This window comes from Stegostoma tigrinum, chromosome 39 (genome assembly GCF_030684315.1).
Source record: "Stegostoma tigrinum isolate sSteTig4 chromosome 39, sSteTig4.hap1, whole genome shotgun sequence".
In the NCBI taxonomy this organism is placed as follows: Eukaryota; Metazoa; Chordata; class Chondrichthyes; order Orectolobiformes; family Stegostomatidae; genus Stegostoma; species Stegostoma tigrinum.
Genome location: NC_081392.1, coordinates 13,863,374 through 13,882,068, shown reverse-complemented (window position 1 = coordinate 13,882,068; position 18,695 = coordinate 13,863,374). Strand labels below are relative to the sequence as shown.

Sequence of the window (18,695 nt, the reverse complement as noted above, 5' to 3'; positions counted from 1 at the left end):
AAACTCTCCAAACTATGGAAATAGTTCTTTTTGTTGACCCTAGCCACACATCTTGAAAACTGCACTAAACTCACCCGGTAATTTTGTAAAGAAAAAGCAGAATCAATACAAACAGTTTAATTCTGAAGGACATTCAAGAACTGAAAAAAAATTGGAGGTAGGAGTATAAAATTGTTGAAAACAGCAGTACAAGTTGAGAAAGAGGTTGTAAAGAGATATAGAATCCCCACCATATTTAGGTTATAAGTTTTGAATTATTTATTACTTTGATTAGGCCCTCAGCATGCAACTCTTATACCTATCACGTTATTCCAGTCATTTAGTTTGTCTCCAACACCATCTCATTTTTAATTTTTTAATAATTATCTCTCTGCTAAATTTAATTGGATCAGAGGTCATCCCTTCACAGGTTATTCAGCTGCTGACACTTTACTCAGGGCAGCATGGGGGCTCAGTGGGTAGCACTGCAGCCTCACAGCACCAGGGACCCGGGTTCGATCCCAGCTTCAGGTGACTGACTGTGCAGAGTTCGCACATTTCCCCGTGTCTGCGTGGGTTTGGTCCGGTTTCCTCCCACAGTCCAAAGATGTGCAGGCTAGGTGGATGGGCCATGTTAAATTGCCCCATAGTGTTCAGGGGTGTGTGGGTTATCGGGGGATGGGTCTGGGTGGGATGCATCAGGGGGCAGTGTGGACTTGTTGGGCCAAAGGGCCTGTTTCCACACTGTAGGGAATCTAATCAGTGTCTAACACTCTTGATAACTTGCACAGACTTATTATCTGACACTTCACTCAGACCAATTGTACGATCTTTCGCTCTCTCTGCCTACAAATTCTGTGTCAGCAGGCTGCTCTCTCTCAGTGCACCTGATGAAGGGGCTGTACTCCAAAAGCTTGGTGAATTCAAATAAACCTGTTGTACTATATATAACCTGCTGTCTTGTGACTTCTGACCCTACAAAGTTGATAGGGGCAAACTTCTCATTGGCAGAAGGGTCATGAATCAGATGACACAGATTTAAGGTGATTGGCGAAAGTACCAGGGCAACATGAGGAAAACCCTGGGAGATCACAGCAGGTCAGGCAGCTCTATGGAGAGAAAGCAAGCTAACATTTTGAGTCTAGATGAGTCTTCTTCAAGGCTGAAGTCAAGCATAGAGGGGATAGCATTTATGCAATAGTGGGATGGGAGGGGTTTGGAGTGTTGGGGGAAGAAAACATGTTGATAGTTTAGACTTAGTCCTCTCCCCACCCACCCCCAAACACTCTCATAAATGCTGTCTCCTCCACACTTCAGCTCTGATGAGGAGTGATCTAGGTTCGAAACATTAGCTTGCTTTCTCTCCATGGATGCTGCCTGACCCACTATGAGCTCCAGGATTTTATGTTTTCAGTACAGCATCTGCAGTAATTTGCTCTGACATTAGGAAAGCAATGAATGATTAGAATGTGGAACACACTGCTTGAGCGCTTGGGAAAAGGCTGAATCAGTCATGGTTTTCAAGAACAAAGTTGATACGGGCCTGAAGAAAAACAACTGCAAGGTTAGAGGAAAACAGTGGGGTGAGGTGGGGTGAGGCTAGTTAAATTACTGTTTCAGAGAGTTGGCATGGTAACAAGCCAAAGAGCCTGCTTTTGCGTTGTCACCAACTTATCCTTATAAATTCCAGGCAATACAAACCAATTTTATGCAATCCCAACCCATCATTTAATATTTAGTCTTACCTGTGCTTCACTTAGCCCCAACTCAATCATCTCCAGTGACCTCTGGATCAGGCAGGTCTTCTCTTCCACCAAATGAGCTTCTTCATCTTCAGTCAGACCATGCAGTGTTTCCTGCAGGTTCTGCAAGATGGTGTTGTTTTCATTCTTCAGTGCCTCCAGCCCCTGGATGACCTGCTTGGTGCTGGTAATGATCTCATCTGCACTCAGTTTCTCATTTAACTGCACCATTGTGGACATGACGCTCTGGGCCCTGTGTGCAGGAAGCAAAGTCCATTAGTGGGAATTAATTATTCATCTGCATTAATGTGTTCCCATAACAGAACAGAAAATGCCTCAAATTTCCCCAAAGGTCTAATGAATGTAGGCTTAGCTAAGTGCATTTGTGGCCTGCATTAAGTCAGCTGATCTCAGAAGAGGAAGAGAACAGTTAAAATTGCTGTTTGAATAAAGAGAAATAAAAGAAAAACTGCTTCTAAGCCAAAAACCGGCTAACATGGTTCAATTCAATCCATACTTGGAAATGCTCACATGAACAAGATGCTAAAGATGAAATGCCTGTTAAACAAAGGTATAGCGGTATTATCACTGGATTAGTAATCCAGAAGTCTAGGTCATTGCTCTGGGTTTACAGATTTAAACCCCGTTACGGTGGACGACAGACCTCAAATTTAGCTAGGAACATACGAACGGGGGTAGGCTATTCAACCCCTTGAGTGAATTTCACCATTCATTCAATGAGATCATGGCTGATCTGTGGCTTAACTCCATATATTAGTCTTTGGGTCATATCCTTGAATGTCTTGGATAAACTTTTGTTAAACTATCTTAGATTTAAAATTAACAACTGATCCACAAGCAGAAACAGTGCTCCAAACGTCTCCCACCCTTTGTGTAGTATCGTTTCCTAACATCTCTCAACGGTCTGGCCCTAATTCATCGCAAAAAAATCTGCTTGTCTCAGCAACAGTGGGCACAAAACTATTGTTTATTGTTGTCAAAAACCCTACCTAGTTTACATATGCCCTTTAGAAAAGGAAATCTGCTGTCCTTACTTGGTCTGGCCTACACGTGAATCCATGTGACAGGATGTTTGCCACTTGACTACCTTCAGATATGGGAGTAGGAAGCCATTCTATTCAATGGCAGTGAGGGGTGAGCATCAAATGCTAGTCTTATCACTGATGCCCACATCCAATGAAGGATAAGGGAAATTAAAAAGTGTAGGAAATCAGCTCCTTCACAACAAGCTGTTAGAATATTAGGAGGAAGTGTATGATTTGTGACCAAGGGTCAAACGGTAACTTCTTTCCAAAAAGTCTGAAAGATTTTTAAACTTAAGAATCATCTTATTTTATCTCTTAGTCTTGAAGGGCTCAAGATAATAGGGCAATCATGGACTAGCAGCAGCCATTTTACAGCAAGGTCCCACAACCTGCAATTGCATACAAGCCTTCGGCTTTTGGCAAATATGGATGGATAGTAAATGTGGATTTACCAACACTTATGAGAACAAATTTAAAATTTGAAAACAATGACATGTCTTTGAAAATAAAGTTTTGCCTTCCACCACATGATGTGAGATATAATTGTCGGCAAGGAAAAAAAAGAAAGTGACAAATAAACTGTTTTTATGATCTACCTCAGAATTTTCCAGGTAAGACAGCTGAAGAGGTGCAAATACTAAAGAAAATAGAGGAGGCACGTTAGAGTAGCGCACAAAGAACTTGCACTTACACAGTGCCTTTCATAATCTCCAAAGTGCTGAGCAGTGCGAACACTGTTACTATGTGGAAAATACAGCAGCCAACTTGCACACAGTATGCTCCCGTAAACAGCAACAGGATGACCAAATAGTCCATTTTATTGATGAGCATCGAGGGATAAACGTCAGCCCAAAAAGGCCAGGAAGAAATCTCCTGCTGTTCCATAAAACCCTTTTGTTGGATCTCCAGTGCCCACTTTAGATGGTAAGAAACAATTCTCGTCGGAAAGACAAATCCATCTGACAGTGTAGCCCTCCCTCAGAGCGAACAGTAGAGAGTCAATCTCGATTTTTGTGCTCAAATCTCCAAATTGGATCTTGAAGCCATAAACAGATGGCACTTGAGTAAGTAAAGCAGATAACGAGGTCATTGGCCAGGTCATCAGGCAAAATTTTCATTCCCTTCTTCAAAATAGAGCTGTGGGATCATTTACCTCGATCTGAGCTGAAAAAGCAGGGCTTTGGTTTAACTTGTCTCAGGAAGACAGCACCTCTGACACTGTAGCAGTCCATCAGTATTGGCACAGGGAGTGTTAGTCTTGATTTTTGAGAAAAAGGCCTGCAGTGGGACTTGAACTTAGAATCCCTACAGTGTGGATGGGTCAAATGGTATACTTCAAGTCCACACAGGCCCTATCCTATCCGTGTAACCCTGCATTGCCTATGGCTAATACACGTAGTCTGCACATCACTGCTAAATTGCCCATCCACCTAAACTACACATCTTTGGACTGTGGGTGGAAACCGGAATATTCGGAAAAAATCCATGCAGACATCCAGAGAATGTACTAACTCCACACAAACAAACAGTCGCCTGAGGGTGGAATCAAGCCTCGATTTCTAGCACTGTGCGACAGCAGTACAAATGGCTAAGCCACCATGCTACCCATCTAAGCCACTGTGCTGCCTATTTGGTCAAAAAAGTGAGAGTGCTGCCAAATAAACTTAATCATGAGCTCAATGCTTACACGGAGTGGAGGCATTTCATCCAGTAAAGCATAGAAATTGTATTTTGTTTGTTAAAAACTAGTTGTGCTCAGAAAATAAACTAGCTGGCTGCTCATGTTCTGGATTTTAGTAATCACAATGTGTTTGAAATACGTTTGTCTGATAATTCGTAATTCAAAACGGCTGGAGATATCAATAAGGGTATAAGCTACACTCGTAGCCATAGGTCAGCACTATTGGTTGATTCTGGCCAGGCAGAGGTTTTTACAATTGGTACTCACATTTCCTCCAATGACAGGCTGACAGAGAGATGGAGGGTAAAATACTTAAAAGCTGTTGAAGATTGAAGCTTTGCCACTAGGGATGAAATGAGACGAAGACTAATGTATGACGAAGGAAGAGATGAAGAGACATTCCAAGTGGAGAAAAGTGAAACATAAATGCAGAAAGAGCAGGGCAGTGAGATGGGGTTTTGGATTGTTCTGGTAAAGAAGTTGTACTAACACAAAAACAAAACACTGCAGATGCTGGACATCTGAAATAAAAACCAAAAGTGTCAGAGGAACTCAGCAGGTTGGGCAGCATCAGTAGAGAGAGGTGCAGAATTAATGTATCAAGTCTGGAGTACATTTTTTCCCCCGAGCAGAAGAGGAGTGAAGAGGCACTTTGGGCTCAAAACATCAACCTGGTTTCCTTCCAGATTCTGCTAGGCCTACTGCATTTCTCCAGAACTTGCTGCTTCTATAAACATGATGGGTAAATAGCTTGCTTCTTGCCATAAACATTTTGCATCGAGTTGGGAAATCACAGGGTAGATCCAGTATTTCAGACATTACTGTACGATTTCACAGTGGTTGAGCACCACCAATCCCCCGGTGACACATCACTACGCCGTGATCCTTGCAGGAGGAGCAATTCTTTTCATGTTGTGCGAGCACATGGATAAGTTTAAAGATTATTCTCCACTGGACCCGGGTCTCTCAGCTTCCACCCTGCAAAGCCATCTGAGCCACAAAATCTTTCCCACTCAGCTGACGAAGCCCACAAAAGAATGTAAACCATGTACTTAAAAATCTATTCTCTAGGCAACAATCTCAACCAGGGAACCACACTAGAATGGAAATGGCAGACTGTCTAATGCAATTGGACAGGACATGTCCAAAAGACATAAAGGAGTTTGTCAGTCTTCAGCATTTGCTGGTATCTTAGGAGTTGTGAGCTTGTTAAAATTAAAAGGAAAGGAAATACATGAATGACTCAAAAAATACATATTTAGTTAGCTGAATGTTAAAGTGACACTGCTTATTCTCTTTAACCTCCCCCACTGTCGCAATGCAAACACTTTTTGAAATGAGCAAGAAGATACGCTGCAGTTACATAACAATGAACTCTCCAAATGTACAAGACCAGATTAAGAACAGAAAACATTAGGGATGCACAGCTGGGTACAAGTGACAAGAGAGTCTAAAATCACAGGCAGACATTCAGAGGAAGTTTCACAGGACTGCTTTTCCAAGATCCTTGCAGATGACCCTACTCGAAATGTCAAGGTGATTTTCCCTTTTAGATGCCAAGTTTACATTTGCTGCTTTGATTAAAAATCCTGATGGTACCAACGCTTTGGCACATGGATACACAGGGGCATACATGGCTGACATAGATGCCAGATATTTCACACTATGAAGAGCAGCTTACTGCGAGAGAGATTGTGGGAAAGGACACACTATGAGCAGACATTCTTGGCAGGAGTTTAGCTACTGGGATGGGTACCTCAAGTTGGGAAATTTCCTGACTCATTGGAACCAACTGAGTAAAATCTACCCTAAAACGTGGCTTTTCACTCTGGGAGTCAGGAATAGAGTCAGAGCTTTGACGTCAGGAGCAAAGCAAAAGCAGCCACAAAGTGGGTAAATGGAAAAACAGGCTAATCAAAAAGCCAGTCTGGATTCTCTGAAACTTCATCCCAGTTACTTTAGTAGTTGTTAGGATCTCTACCCCTCACTATTCACAAGATCTGACCCATCCCTAAATCCTCCATGTCAACTTAGGCACCCTAAGCACCCCTACTGCTTTGTCCCTCGTACCCTCCATGCACATGCATGTCGCCCAGTCATCTTTCAGTGTCTCTCCCAGTGTCCATCTTGGGCATACCTATGGTGCCAAGTGGAGACAAAATAACATTAACTTCCAACAGGGCGATACCATTTTCATTCCTACACATGATAGAGAGGAAAAAAAACTCCCAATCATAGCATCTACTCAACATTTTAAAATTTCAAGTGGTTCATCCCTTATAAAAGAAAGCTCCTATTCAGACTTTACTTCAAAAACAAAAGTGAATCCTTTAATTATTTTCAAAACTTTCACTCAGACTCTGAACTCAGAATCCATTGCTTTGATAACTGAACCTTTTGAAACTCAGCCAAGTGATGCTCTGACATGATAGCCCTTGGGCATATGTCAACAAAGAGCTCTACTGAAACTGCACCAAATGCTGAAGCTGTTTTTTTCCCCTTAATCTGCACCCATCAATCAAAGTGGTGCAACAAAAGATTCCTTTTCAGAAATTTTCACTAACAGCTGAACTCGTCTTTTAAATAGAACAGTTTAATGGCTGGGCATTGAGAAAAAAGCTTCAGTACGACAGTTATATGGACCCTACCTAATGTTTAAGAACATTAATATCTACTCCAGCAATTCCCAACTTCAACACTTCAGGTTAAAACCACTGCAACAGCCAACACATACGGTCCGTTTCCCCTATCAAAGTTTAGTTATGGCACAAACACAGTACAGATTTCACTTCTAGGACCTCAGCAGAAGCTTCCTGACTGTAAAATGAAATGAATGAATACTTCCCAAGTGAAGTATTTCAGAATACAAGAACTGAGCAGCCTGTTGCTCTATTGGTTAGTGGTGTCATCTCGTGTGCCAATAGTGGATGGTAGCTGACAGCATTTTATCTCAATTACTCCATCCAATAAAACTCTGATCAGAGTTGCACCCATTCAACCAACATGACAGCCCTAAAGACAAACAAACAAGCTTTGTACATCAGTCGGCTGTAGTTACAGACTATCTTTAAAAAACAATATTTTTCAACTCTAGAGGTTGCTTTGTTTATCCTTCGCTAAAAGGTGCCACTGTAACAATTCATTCTGTAAAACAAACTTACTTAAAAGAATTCTCAACAGTGAATGGGAAAGAAAGGAATAATTTGCCCAGTCATGCACAAATTGGTATTTCATAACATAAACACATGAAATGGATATACGTTAAAAAAAATGCTAAACCATTTCTAAGCGCTGCAATATCGTCAAAGTTACAATGATTTAGGCAATTACAGCAGCTAGTAAGAGCCGAGAGAGAAATTACCAGATCATCTATATGTTAAAATAACGTTCCTTGAGGAAAATGGACAGAATTTAGACAGGAGCTCGATGTTCTGTACTGAATGAAAAAGAATTGTGCTCACACTCCCTCAGGAATTTATTGGAGTGCCACCTTGGCCTTTATGCTCATCTCTCTCAAACAGGATTTGAACTCTCAACATTTTGATTTAGAAGCAAAGATGCTACATCACTCAGCAACAAATGTCAGTATCATAAATCACTACTGCAGGGCTTCAATGCCCAATGGAACAGGCAGATTATTAACAAACCAAGGCCAGTGATTCAAACAATGCAATATGCTCCAACTGCTGCAATAGTGAATAGATTATAATCGGGGGTGTCAAACACAGTGGACAAGGTGTCCTCATTCAACATTCTGCCACTAGGCTTAATCTACATCCCACAAAGTGTTATCTGCACAGACTGGGGAAGGAAGCAGTATGCATTTCTGCGGCCATGAGAACCATGTATCTATACATTCTCGGCATACAATGTGACCCTTCAGTTTGCCCACTACGCTATACTCAACAATAGTAGTCAGGCTCAATCTTTCACCCCACAAATGCATGTTTACAGACTTACAAATGGGCACAAGGGATGAAACTGGCTTCATGGGCTGCATTGCAAATATGTGTGGGATTTTAACAAATACCCGTACAGAGACAACCATAAACTGCAAGCAATGAAGAGAAATGAGTCTTCCAACAAAATTACTGAAGCATTAAGCAAGTTTAAAGCTAAAACTCATAACATTTGATAATTTGTCATTAAAAATTGATCTGGTTCGCGAATATCCCTTTTAGTGAAGGAAATCTACCTGGTCTGGTCAATGGGACTCCAGGCTCACAGCAATGCTGTTCACTCCTACCTAACCTGTAAAACAGCCATGCAAGCTATTCAGTTCAAGGATAATTAGGGATAAACAACAAACATAGGCCTTGCCAATGACACCCACATCTCATAAAAGAATAAGTTAAACTTAATCCAATACAGCGGCTAAGATAACTTATGAAGCAGACAACACAGAACTGACATATGCAACCACTGACACACTAGAACACCAACATTTGAATATCTTTTCCAAGTCAGATGAAAATCTTGCTTTTAAAAAAAATTCACCATTCATTTTCAGTCACTGGATCAAAATCCCAGAACTCCCATCTGTAATAGCACTGCACGTTTCCCTGCATCATATGGGCTGCAGTGGATCAAAAAGACAGCTCACCACTACCTTCTCCAGAGCAATTAGGGATATGCAACAAATGCTGACCAAGCCAGCAACACTCACATCCAGTGAATGATTTGTGAAAACGTTAACTACAACTCCATTCAACACATTATATTTATGAAAAACATGTTTAATTAATCTCACTACCATTCCAAACATTTTAAAACAGATGAATTCTTAAAGGAATAAGACACTCTGCAACAAGCATGCTTTGTGCTAAAGTGCCTTGGGTCAGTTGTCTCATTGTCACTTGAGTCAGCAGTTGACAGTTCAAATTCCATACCAGAGATGGGAGGATAATATCCGGACTGACATTTCCAATGTCAGATGGAGGAAGTCTGCACTGTCAAACCTGCTGTGCGACAGAATGAATGAGGCATTTAACCAAGGCTCTATCTGCCCTCTAGGTCAAGCGCAAAACATGCCCTGGCTCTTCTCAAAATACAGCAGTGGAATTTTCCCTGGTGTCCCGATACACATATTTTTCCTCTTGTAAGATCACTACGATTTATTGGAGTTCGCTGTGTGACAGTGGCTGCTGTGCTTCCTACATTGAAACAATGACTGCTCTTCAGAAGCGTTCCTTTTGATGTGAAGTGCTTGATGACATCCCAGGGTTGTGAAAGACACCTGTATAACCGCAAACTGGGCCTGCTTGTGGCAATGGAAGTACAGTCCCTACTCCTGCGATAGGGTTAGGGTTAGGGTTAGAGTTAGGGTTAGGCTGGGTTCAAGTTCAACCTGCTCTAGAGGTGTGTAATAACATCTCTGAACAGGTTGATTAGAAAAATAGGCTTAACTGCAAACTGTTTCTACCCTTCTTCCCCTTAATAAACTCACAACAAGTTCTATGTCATAAAAATTCAAGCAGCAAATTTTAAATTAAAAAAAGACTATTTTTATGCTTTTGACTCAAAGAACATTTGAAACATGATTAATCACAAATACAGGGATTGCAGGTGAAAAACGATACAAATGGAAATCTTATTATTAATAGATTAAGAGGCCTCTCTTTGGATACTTATTTTCCATTCTTGGTTCTCAGGTTTCTGCTGAAGCATGTAGCAGCTGTGTAGTAACAGTTGCTACAATGTACACTGAAGGCTTGCCCATTTCAGAAAATTTTAATCACCAGGAGTGTCCATTAAGAACAGTCGCACATACACATTTAAAACTAATTGTCAGCCAAGTGATACTTCCTTGTCCTGCTGTATGCACCCTCTCCATCTTTACCAGCAGCTATTGATTACTGGAGTCCATAATGTACCACAGACCATCCCATGTCCTTCAGTCAAGTAGCCTTCTATGTGTACCAAATGAATGTGGAAATAGGTGGACCGTTTCACTCAACACACATGTCACAAACACAATTCTTTGGTCATCCGACTGGAAAATAAAAATTGCCTGCTTGCTCCCTGTCCTTTACTTTTGTCCCTATTACCACCTGAGTGAGATCAGCCGAGGGAGGCGGGGGGTGAAAGATGGGACTTTCCTGGACTCCACAGTTCCATTACACATTGAACAGCACATGAATGCACAGTGCCATTGTCAAGATCTGTTGCTGCTAAATGACTTTGAGCCCGGGGAAGATAAAAAGCCACAGGTCAAGGGATTGCAGAGAGAGCCACCACGACAAATTAGAGATGATATAAGAAAAAGCAATGTCATTACTCACAAGCTAAACAGTCACTTTGCTTCTCAATCCTCAGCGAAGCTGCAAAGTAGCCTTCTTTAGCAGGTCGACAAGCAGAACTCTTCAGCTCTACGAGAAGTGCTGACACTGGAGCATAGAATTATTATTCATATCATTATATGCTCACTCACAGCTTCGGTACAACAACTAATTAAATTGTGAGCAAGTTAGCACAACCTTCCAGACAACAACTAGTAAAATGCAGGCAAATTAAGGCATGTAAATTAGAAGCAAAGAGACTTTTACCCCATCTTTTAACAGCACCTCCTTTTCTGCAAGGCTTCTTTTGGAGAAATAGTTTTCTTTAAATCTCACCTTTCCCTATCTACGAGCGCTAATGTTTCCCAGAATTAGCACTGTGCAGAAGTGGTGAAAAAATATGTTTGGAGATCTACACTAAGTGCCCCACCTTCCACCATCAACACTCAATTACAGGCAGCATTCTGATTTGATTGGAAGAAAACAAGTAAAAGAGAAAATGGGCGAGGCACTTGCTAGCACACATCCCAACAGCTATTGAGGTAAACTTAAGTAAACAGGGAATTCCCCGAGGTGGGATCTTACTCTCAGCGGGGTAGGTGCACAGTTCAGAAGATGTGGCAAATTTTGTTGATGGGGACTGAAACATATAACAATCAGGGAACAATGTTGTCATTACACCCAGCTGGAGTATTGTTGCCAGCTGCACGGAGACCATTGCCTTTGCGTGTCACGCCAGTGTTTTCCCTGCAACACTTACAATTCCTAACACAAGGGATAGGCACGTAACAATTATTGTAACTAAGGCAAGTAACTATCATGTTTGGTTGTGATGAAAATTCACATCCTGAGCTCAGAAGGACAGAAGAACTCAGTCTACACTCATTTTAGTTAAGTTAACCTGATGTAGCAATTCCACAACAGGATCAGAAGGAAAATGTCACAATTATGTTCTGAAGTAGGGTCACTAAACATGAAACATTAAGTCTGCATTCTTTCCATAGATGCTGCCAGGTCTGCTGAATTTCTCCAGCAATTAATGCTTTCGATTCGCAATTAATAAGTCAGATTGCTTGGAGCTATTCTAACTTCTTGCCTGAGGAGTTATGAGTTACACTGAATGAAAATGAGAACAGCATCAGGCAAGGAAATATAATAATTGAACAAATTGTCACAAAACGATAGCAGGTCAGAGTGGAGGTGTATATCAGGAAATTGCTTCATAAGTGGCTCAGTTGGTAGCACTCTCATCCTTGAAGTAATGAAGTTCCAGGTTTCAGAAAAAAAAACTAAAAATCAAGGCAGGCACTCCCCACTGGAATACTGAGGGAGAATTTCCCTGTCAGAGGTGCTGTCCTTTTGGTGAGATTTTAAGTCAAGAGCACAACTGGTGGACGTAAAATAATACATGGCATAAAACTTACATTGCAAAGAACAGTGAAGGGATTTTCCTACAGCTCTGGTCCAATATGTAGGAATATTTCAGTTGAGTAAAGTGCAGGACAGGCATGTTCCTGTGAAAATGAAGAACAGGAATGGCAAGATTTGGGAACCTTGGATGACAGGAAATTTTCAGCTTAGTCAAAAACAAAGGGAAGCATATCTAAGGCTGAGGTAACTAAAAACAGACAAAGTCCTTGAAGAATATAGAGAAAGTAGGCATGAGCTCAAATAGGGAGTTAGGAGAGGTAAAAGGGGCAATTAAACAACCTTGACCAGCAGGGTTAAGGAGAATCCCAAGGCATTTTACAAATGCATTAGGAGCAAGAGAGTAGCCAAGGAAAGATGAAGCCCACTCAAGGTTAAATTAAGGAGGATATGTGTGGAGCCACAGGAAATGGGTGACAGAGTACTTTTCACCAAAGAAAGTAATGTGAAGGATGATGAGGTTAGGAGAAGGTGTATGAATACTCTGGGCAGGTCAACGTAATGAAGGAAGAAGTGTTGGGTGTCTTGAAATGCATTAAAATGGATAAATCCCCAGGGCCAGATGGGATCTTGCCCAATTTTCTGTGGGAGGCAAGGGAGGAAATATCTGGGGCCTTAAAAGATATCTTTGCATTCTCTTTGGCATCAGACATACAACGGCCAATGTTGTTGCTTTCTTTAAGAAGGGAAACAGAGATAGTCCAGGTAATTAGAGGTGGTGAGGCTGACATTACTGATAGGGAGTTGTTGCAGAAAATAGAGACAGAATTTATAGTGAATAGGCTTGTATGTGATAGGCAGCATGGGTTTGTGAGAGGATGGTCACGTCTCACCAACTTGACTGAGTTTTGAGGAGATGACAACAATGATTGATGAGGGAAGGTAGATGTTATCTACATGGGCTTTAGTAAATCATTTGATATAGCAGGCTGTTACAAAAGCTAGAGTCTATTGGGAGCAAGGTTGTGCCAGCTAGATGGGCAAAGAACTGCCTTGCTCATAGAAGACAGAGTAACAGTGGGAAGGGTGCCTTTCAGAATGGAGATCAGTAACTAGTGGTATTTCACAGGGATCAGTGCTGGGGCTTTTCTTGTTTGTAACATATATAAGGAATCTGGGTGTATAGGTCCAAAAATTCCTGAAAGTGGCAACACAACTGGACAAGGTGGTCAAGCAGCATACAGCATGCTTGCTTTCATTGGCTGGGGGATTGAATACAAAAGTTGGCAAGTTATATTACAGCTGTGTAGAGCTTTAGTTGGGCCACATTTTGAGTGCTGCATGCTGTTCCAGTCACCACACGACCACAAGGACGTGGATGCTTTGGACAGGGTACAGAGAAGATTTACCTGAATGTTGCCTGGTTTGCAAAGTTTTAGTTATGAGGAGAGGTTGGATAAAGTCAGATTATTTTCACTTGAACATCAGAAGCTGTGATGCAATCTGATACAAAGGTCTACAAAATTATGAGAGGCATTAGCAGGGTGGATAGTCAGAAGCTTTTTCCCAGGGTGGAGGGGACAACCACAAGGTGGTACAGATTCAAGGTGAGAGGGGGAAAATTTAGGAAATAAGTGCGTGGAACATTTTTCATACAGGGGTGTTGGGTGCCTGGAAAGCACTGCCAGTGGGAGGCGGTGGAAGCAGGCACATCAGCAATGTTTGAGGTGTATCTTGATAGACACAAAGAGAGGGATAAAGCCTGCATATAGGCAATAAATAGCCGTCTAAGTAAGGGTTAGGAATCAGTGCAGCCTGGTATGCCGACAGGCCTGTTCCTGAATTGTACTGTAGAAAATTTATCCCCCAATCAATGCCAGAAGTCAGACTATCTGGTCAAGTGTCACACCGTTGCTAGTGGGAACTTGCTGTGAACAAATTAGCTGCTGCACTTCATACGTCAGAACTTTTGCAGTGTAGTCACAATTGTATTGGGCTTTGAGGTGCTTTGAGGCATCTAGTGATTGTGAAAAGTGCTATATAAATGCATTATTTTCTTTCTCACCTTAAACAGGATGGTGCTCTTCAAGAAAAGGTGTTTTCAAAGTTCAGAAATCTTCAAAACCAATTTGGGGTTTGATGGGGCACAGTCAAAGAAGTGCTTCCAGTTGTAAGGGAGACTAAAAGTAATGTCCATAATTTGAATAAAACAAAGAACTTCAGATGCTAGAATGGAAATCTGAAACAAAAGACAGAAAGAAATTGCTAGAAAAACTCAGCAGGTCTGGTTGCATCTGTGGGGGGGAGTAACAGAGTCAATATGTTGGGGCAAGTGAGCCTTCCTCAAAATTGTTCACAGGATGTGAAACGTCGACTCTACCTTCTCTCCACAGGTACTTCCAGACCTGCTGAGTTTCTTCAGTAATTTCTGTTTTGGACCCTAAAAGCGAAGACAGTCACCAATAGAGAACTCAGGCCAAACCTATTTTGGGGGTGGTTAAGGATATAGAAGTTGTTACCACAGAAACAGGTTCAATCGAACAGTGTTCATGAATTTAAGAGAAGCTGGACAAGGCCCTGAGATAGAAAGAAACAGAAAGACATGGTGATGGAATGAGCTTGGGATGAGATAAAGACAGGAGACAAAGAGCTTTTACCAAGCACAAACGAATCGAAGGACAGCTTGGGAAAGCTTGGAGGCAGATCTATCACTAACACTAAATGGCAAGGCAGTTTCAGAGGCGAGATGGCTTGCTCCAGCTCCTACTGTATCCATAGTGACACCAGCGTAGAACAGTATGGTTGGATGGCCTGTTTCTATGCTGTATTTTCTTTGCAAACAGAAGTAATTTGTCCAACTTGTCTCTGTTAAGTCAATGAAAAGTTCATTCCAAATAGCTGTGGCTCTTCCCTTTTTTAATAATTATTCAGTTACAGGATATGGACATCACTGTCCATGCCAATATTCATTGCCTAATCTTGGGTGCAGAGGGCAGTTGAGAGTCAACCACATTGCTGTGTGGGCTGGAATCACACGTTGCCAGAATCAGGTAGGAATAGCAGATTGCTCGCCCTAAAGGGCATTCGTGCAGTGTAACAATTCTTAATTAACTCAACATTAACTAGATTTTCACACAATACAATTAGTAAAGATGAAAGCTTGTATTAGTCTTCAGTTCATTGACCACAGTGATCCTCAAGCATATTCCCTCCTGACAAAAGTCCCAAATCCATCTAATTTATTGTCTGCATTATAACTTCACAAATTTCCATAGATTGAATTTGGCAATGTGGAAAGGCAATGATTAATTTATGGTGAATGAAATGTTGGATTATTATCTGGGTGAACATTTCTTTAATGATTAAATTTAACTGATCATACAACTTATTCAACCGTTGGGCAGAGGCAGAGAATGTGCTATGTATTTAGTATGAGGTTACAAAATTAGCAAACAGATTTGCAATTAAATTTATTAGCACTGTCTAATTTGCTCACTAATTATCTAATGAGTCTAGGGTGTTAAGTCAGGGAATCAACCTGTTAACCAATGGACTAATTATTGGTTAGATAAGGAGGATAAAAATAGGAACCAGTTTTGGCTACTGTTTCTCAAGTTGTGCTACCATCTACAATAAAATTCTCGTTATTGAGTACCTCACAATACAGAATGCTCCCCATACTCTAATACAGCTGCTCACATCATTAACTGGAAGACAATCTGATGCTAGCTGCACCTGAATGTCATCTAGTAACATCATGACATGATCCCCACGGAGGCACAATTTGAGGAATTTTTCTATTTAGACCATCGTACTAACAAACAACACGGAGAGATTGCTCGCTCACTTAGCCAGATGGGTGGTCAATAACAAGGCCCAAGAAAGCAGCAGGTATTGCTTGTCATTTGTTCTGAACACAATCTTGTTGTTAACCAGCATTTTACATTTACTGGAATGACTGTTTGAAAACACAGATTTTAACTGGACCAAGGTCCTTCATCTGCACCTCCTGCTGAATCCCCACAGTCCTTAATTCCTACACAATCCAAAGATCTATCTGTTTTAGTCTTAAATATTTTCAATAATCCACAACTTTCCAGTATAGAGAATTCTAAAGGTTCACAACTTGCTGGGTGAAGAAATTAATACCAGTTAGGATAAATAAAATAGAAAATATTAAAAATAAAGAATAATAAAAATGATAAATAAGTTAATTCTAAAACAAAAATAAATTAAAATATTAAGTATAAAATTCAAACTGCAAATCATAAACAAAATATGAAAATCAAAATATTTGTACAAAATTGATAAGGAAAACAAACTATCCAAAATAAGATCAGAAGATAACAATAAAGCAGTTAAGAATAAACAAAAATTAAGTCATACTGTATCAAAATATACTGCAAACAAAAATCATTGAAGATATTGATAAGAATGTAACACTACAAAAAAAAACCATGAGACAAAACCATTAAAGAACATATATTTTTAATACAAGTAAAATAACATCATGAGAAATTTAAAAGATATTGAACAACAAAAAAAAAACAACAAAAGTAAAATTTAAAAAACTGACCAAATGGATGGATCATTATTAATTTGAAATTTTAATCATGTAAAAGCATTCCAATAATTTTAGGAACTAAAATTGAAATAAAATATGCAATAAATATGAAAGAGTAAATGTAAATATAATTAAGTATAAAATAAGAGATTGCAAACATTAAGTGTCTAACTGGCAACAGATGGTGTATTGGTTAGTCAGGTACTAGTTAATGGATAACCTGTATTTTCTAGTCCATCCCTGGGGAGGGGCGTGAAGGTGATTGGAGCCTCCGGCCTCCCCACAGCTGCACTCACCGCTCGTTCTCTCTCTTCCTGCCGTGTCAGGGACCAGCCGGCGAACCGAGCTGCAGTGACTGAGGGGCCGGTACCGGTTGTGTGCGGGATGGAGGAGGCGACCTCCCGGTACCCGCTCCGCCTCCGCCGCTCACTGGTCGCCAAGGCCCTGTTGCTAGGTAACCGCCCCTTCTCACTCTCACCCCGCCCAAAAGCCAATGACTTCATCGAGAGGGGTGGGGCTTGCTTGCCAGGGGTGGGGAAGGGGCGTGTTCATGATTTTTTAAAAATAGCTCATCACGTGACTCGAGGTTTGCGTAGGGGGGGGGTACGACGCTGGGGCGGGGCCTTGTGGTCCGGTTTTCCCTACTCGTCACGTGTACCAGCGATGAAACGGAATGACGGAAGCCTCGCGGGCGCCCTGCCCCGGTGACTGTCACGTGGTTTGTGTTGCAAGAGGTGGTTATCGTCACGTGACCGCAGTTCCCTGACATGATCACGTGATCCCAGCAACTTTGCCTTCCATCACGTTACCTTTTATTATAAAGCAAGCTAATTCTTCATTCACAAAAAAGTTTTTTTTTCAAATAGTCTGGAAGGAAGTAACATACAGCTGCAACATATTATTTTACAAAGATTCTTTGGTATTGTAATGTAGGAAATGTGACAGCCAATTGATGCACAGCAAGCTCCCAAAAACAGCCATGCTATAGAGTCAGAGATGTAGAGTCATACAGCGTGGAAACAGACCTTTTGGTCCAACCAGTTCACAAGGACTGGACCCGTAGCCTTGATGTTACAATCATTTGAGTGCTCACCCAAGTATTTTTTTTAAAGGCAATGAAGTTTCCCATCTGGGTGAAAAACATTATCCTCAAATCCCCTCTCAACTTTCTACCTGTCACTTTAAAACGATGCCCCCCCCACCCTTCACAAAGCAGCCAAGGGAATGCTGAGGTAAGGACAAGATGGGACAAGTGGCCGCCCTGTGTGGGGTATCATTTCTCTGGTTCTCCCAGCAGGGCGTTCTGAGTGACCAGCTGCACCTGTCAAACCGTCAGCAATAACTGACCATCGGTGCCTTATCGCTGATTAATCAGTGACCAGTTCATTCACTTTCCTGATAACAAAGTGTGGAGCTGGATGAGCACAGCAGGCCAAGCAGCACCTTAGGAGCAGATGATGCTGCTTGTCCTGCTGCGTTCATCCAGCTCTACACTTTGTTATCTCGGATTCTCCAGCATCTGCAGTTCCCATTATCTCTCATCCGCTTTCCTGATGTTGGTCAAGGAATAACTATCAGCTAGGGCCAATGATATCCACAAATGGAGGTCAACCTCACCTGGGAAAGCAAGGTGACCTCTCTGACAGTGCAGCACTTTCAGTCTGGCACTAGCAGGTGTCACTCGGGACTATATACTCATGTCTCTAGAGCAGGATGTGGTACCATCACACTCAGACTCAGGCAGTTAGACTTGAGCTCCTACTGATTTGTTGGATTTTCAGATACTGCCCATCTGACAGCATCACATACCTACAATTCTGAACTTCTGGGATCCTATTCCAAATCAAATCCACTATTCTGAAGTGTCAATGTTTACAGTCACTTTCTTTTATTTAAAATTTCTCATCCTTGGCTTCAAATCTCTCCAGGTGTTTGCCCCTCTTACCTACGTAATCTCGTCGAGTTCTAGAACCTTCCAGTGTCGCTGTGCTGTGCTGATGTTGAACTCTTGTCTCCAAGTTCCATTGTCCAACAAAT

The 18,695-nt window shown here is 41.4% G+C and overlaps 1 protein-coding gene across 7 annotated transcripts in view; it reads right to left on the bottom strand.

Moving 5' to 3' along the window:
• Window positions 1-17,098, bottom strand: part of klc3 (kinesin light chain 3) — a 72,133-nt gene extending 55,035 nt beyond the window's left edge. For 2 of the 7 annotated variants that reach the window (XM_048522393.2, XM_048522399.2), the window contains exons 1-3: window positions 16,955-17,098; window positions 10,730-10,834; window positions 1,725-1,974 (exon numbers count right to left, since the gene is read on the bottom strand). In XM_048522393.2, the coding sequence (XP_048378350.2) occupies window positions 1,725-1,961 (237 nt within the window). In that variant the 5' untranslated portion in view covers window positions 1,962-1,974; window positions 10,730-10,834; window positions 16,955-17,098. Of the gene's footprint in view, window positions 1-1,724; window positions 1,975-10,729; window positions 10,835-10,993; window positions 11,148-12,150; window positions 12,241-14,159; window positions 14,272-16,878 lie in introns of those variants that run through there. The other 5 variants (XM_048522396.2, XM_059640877.1, XM_048522397.2 and 2 more) reach the window with 5 other exon arrangements.
• Window positions 17,099-18,695: the final 1,597 nt, after the last annotated feature.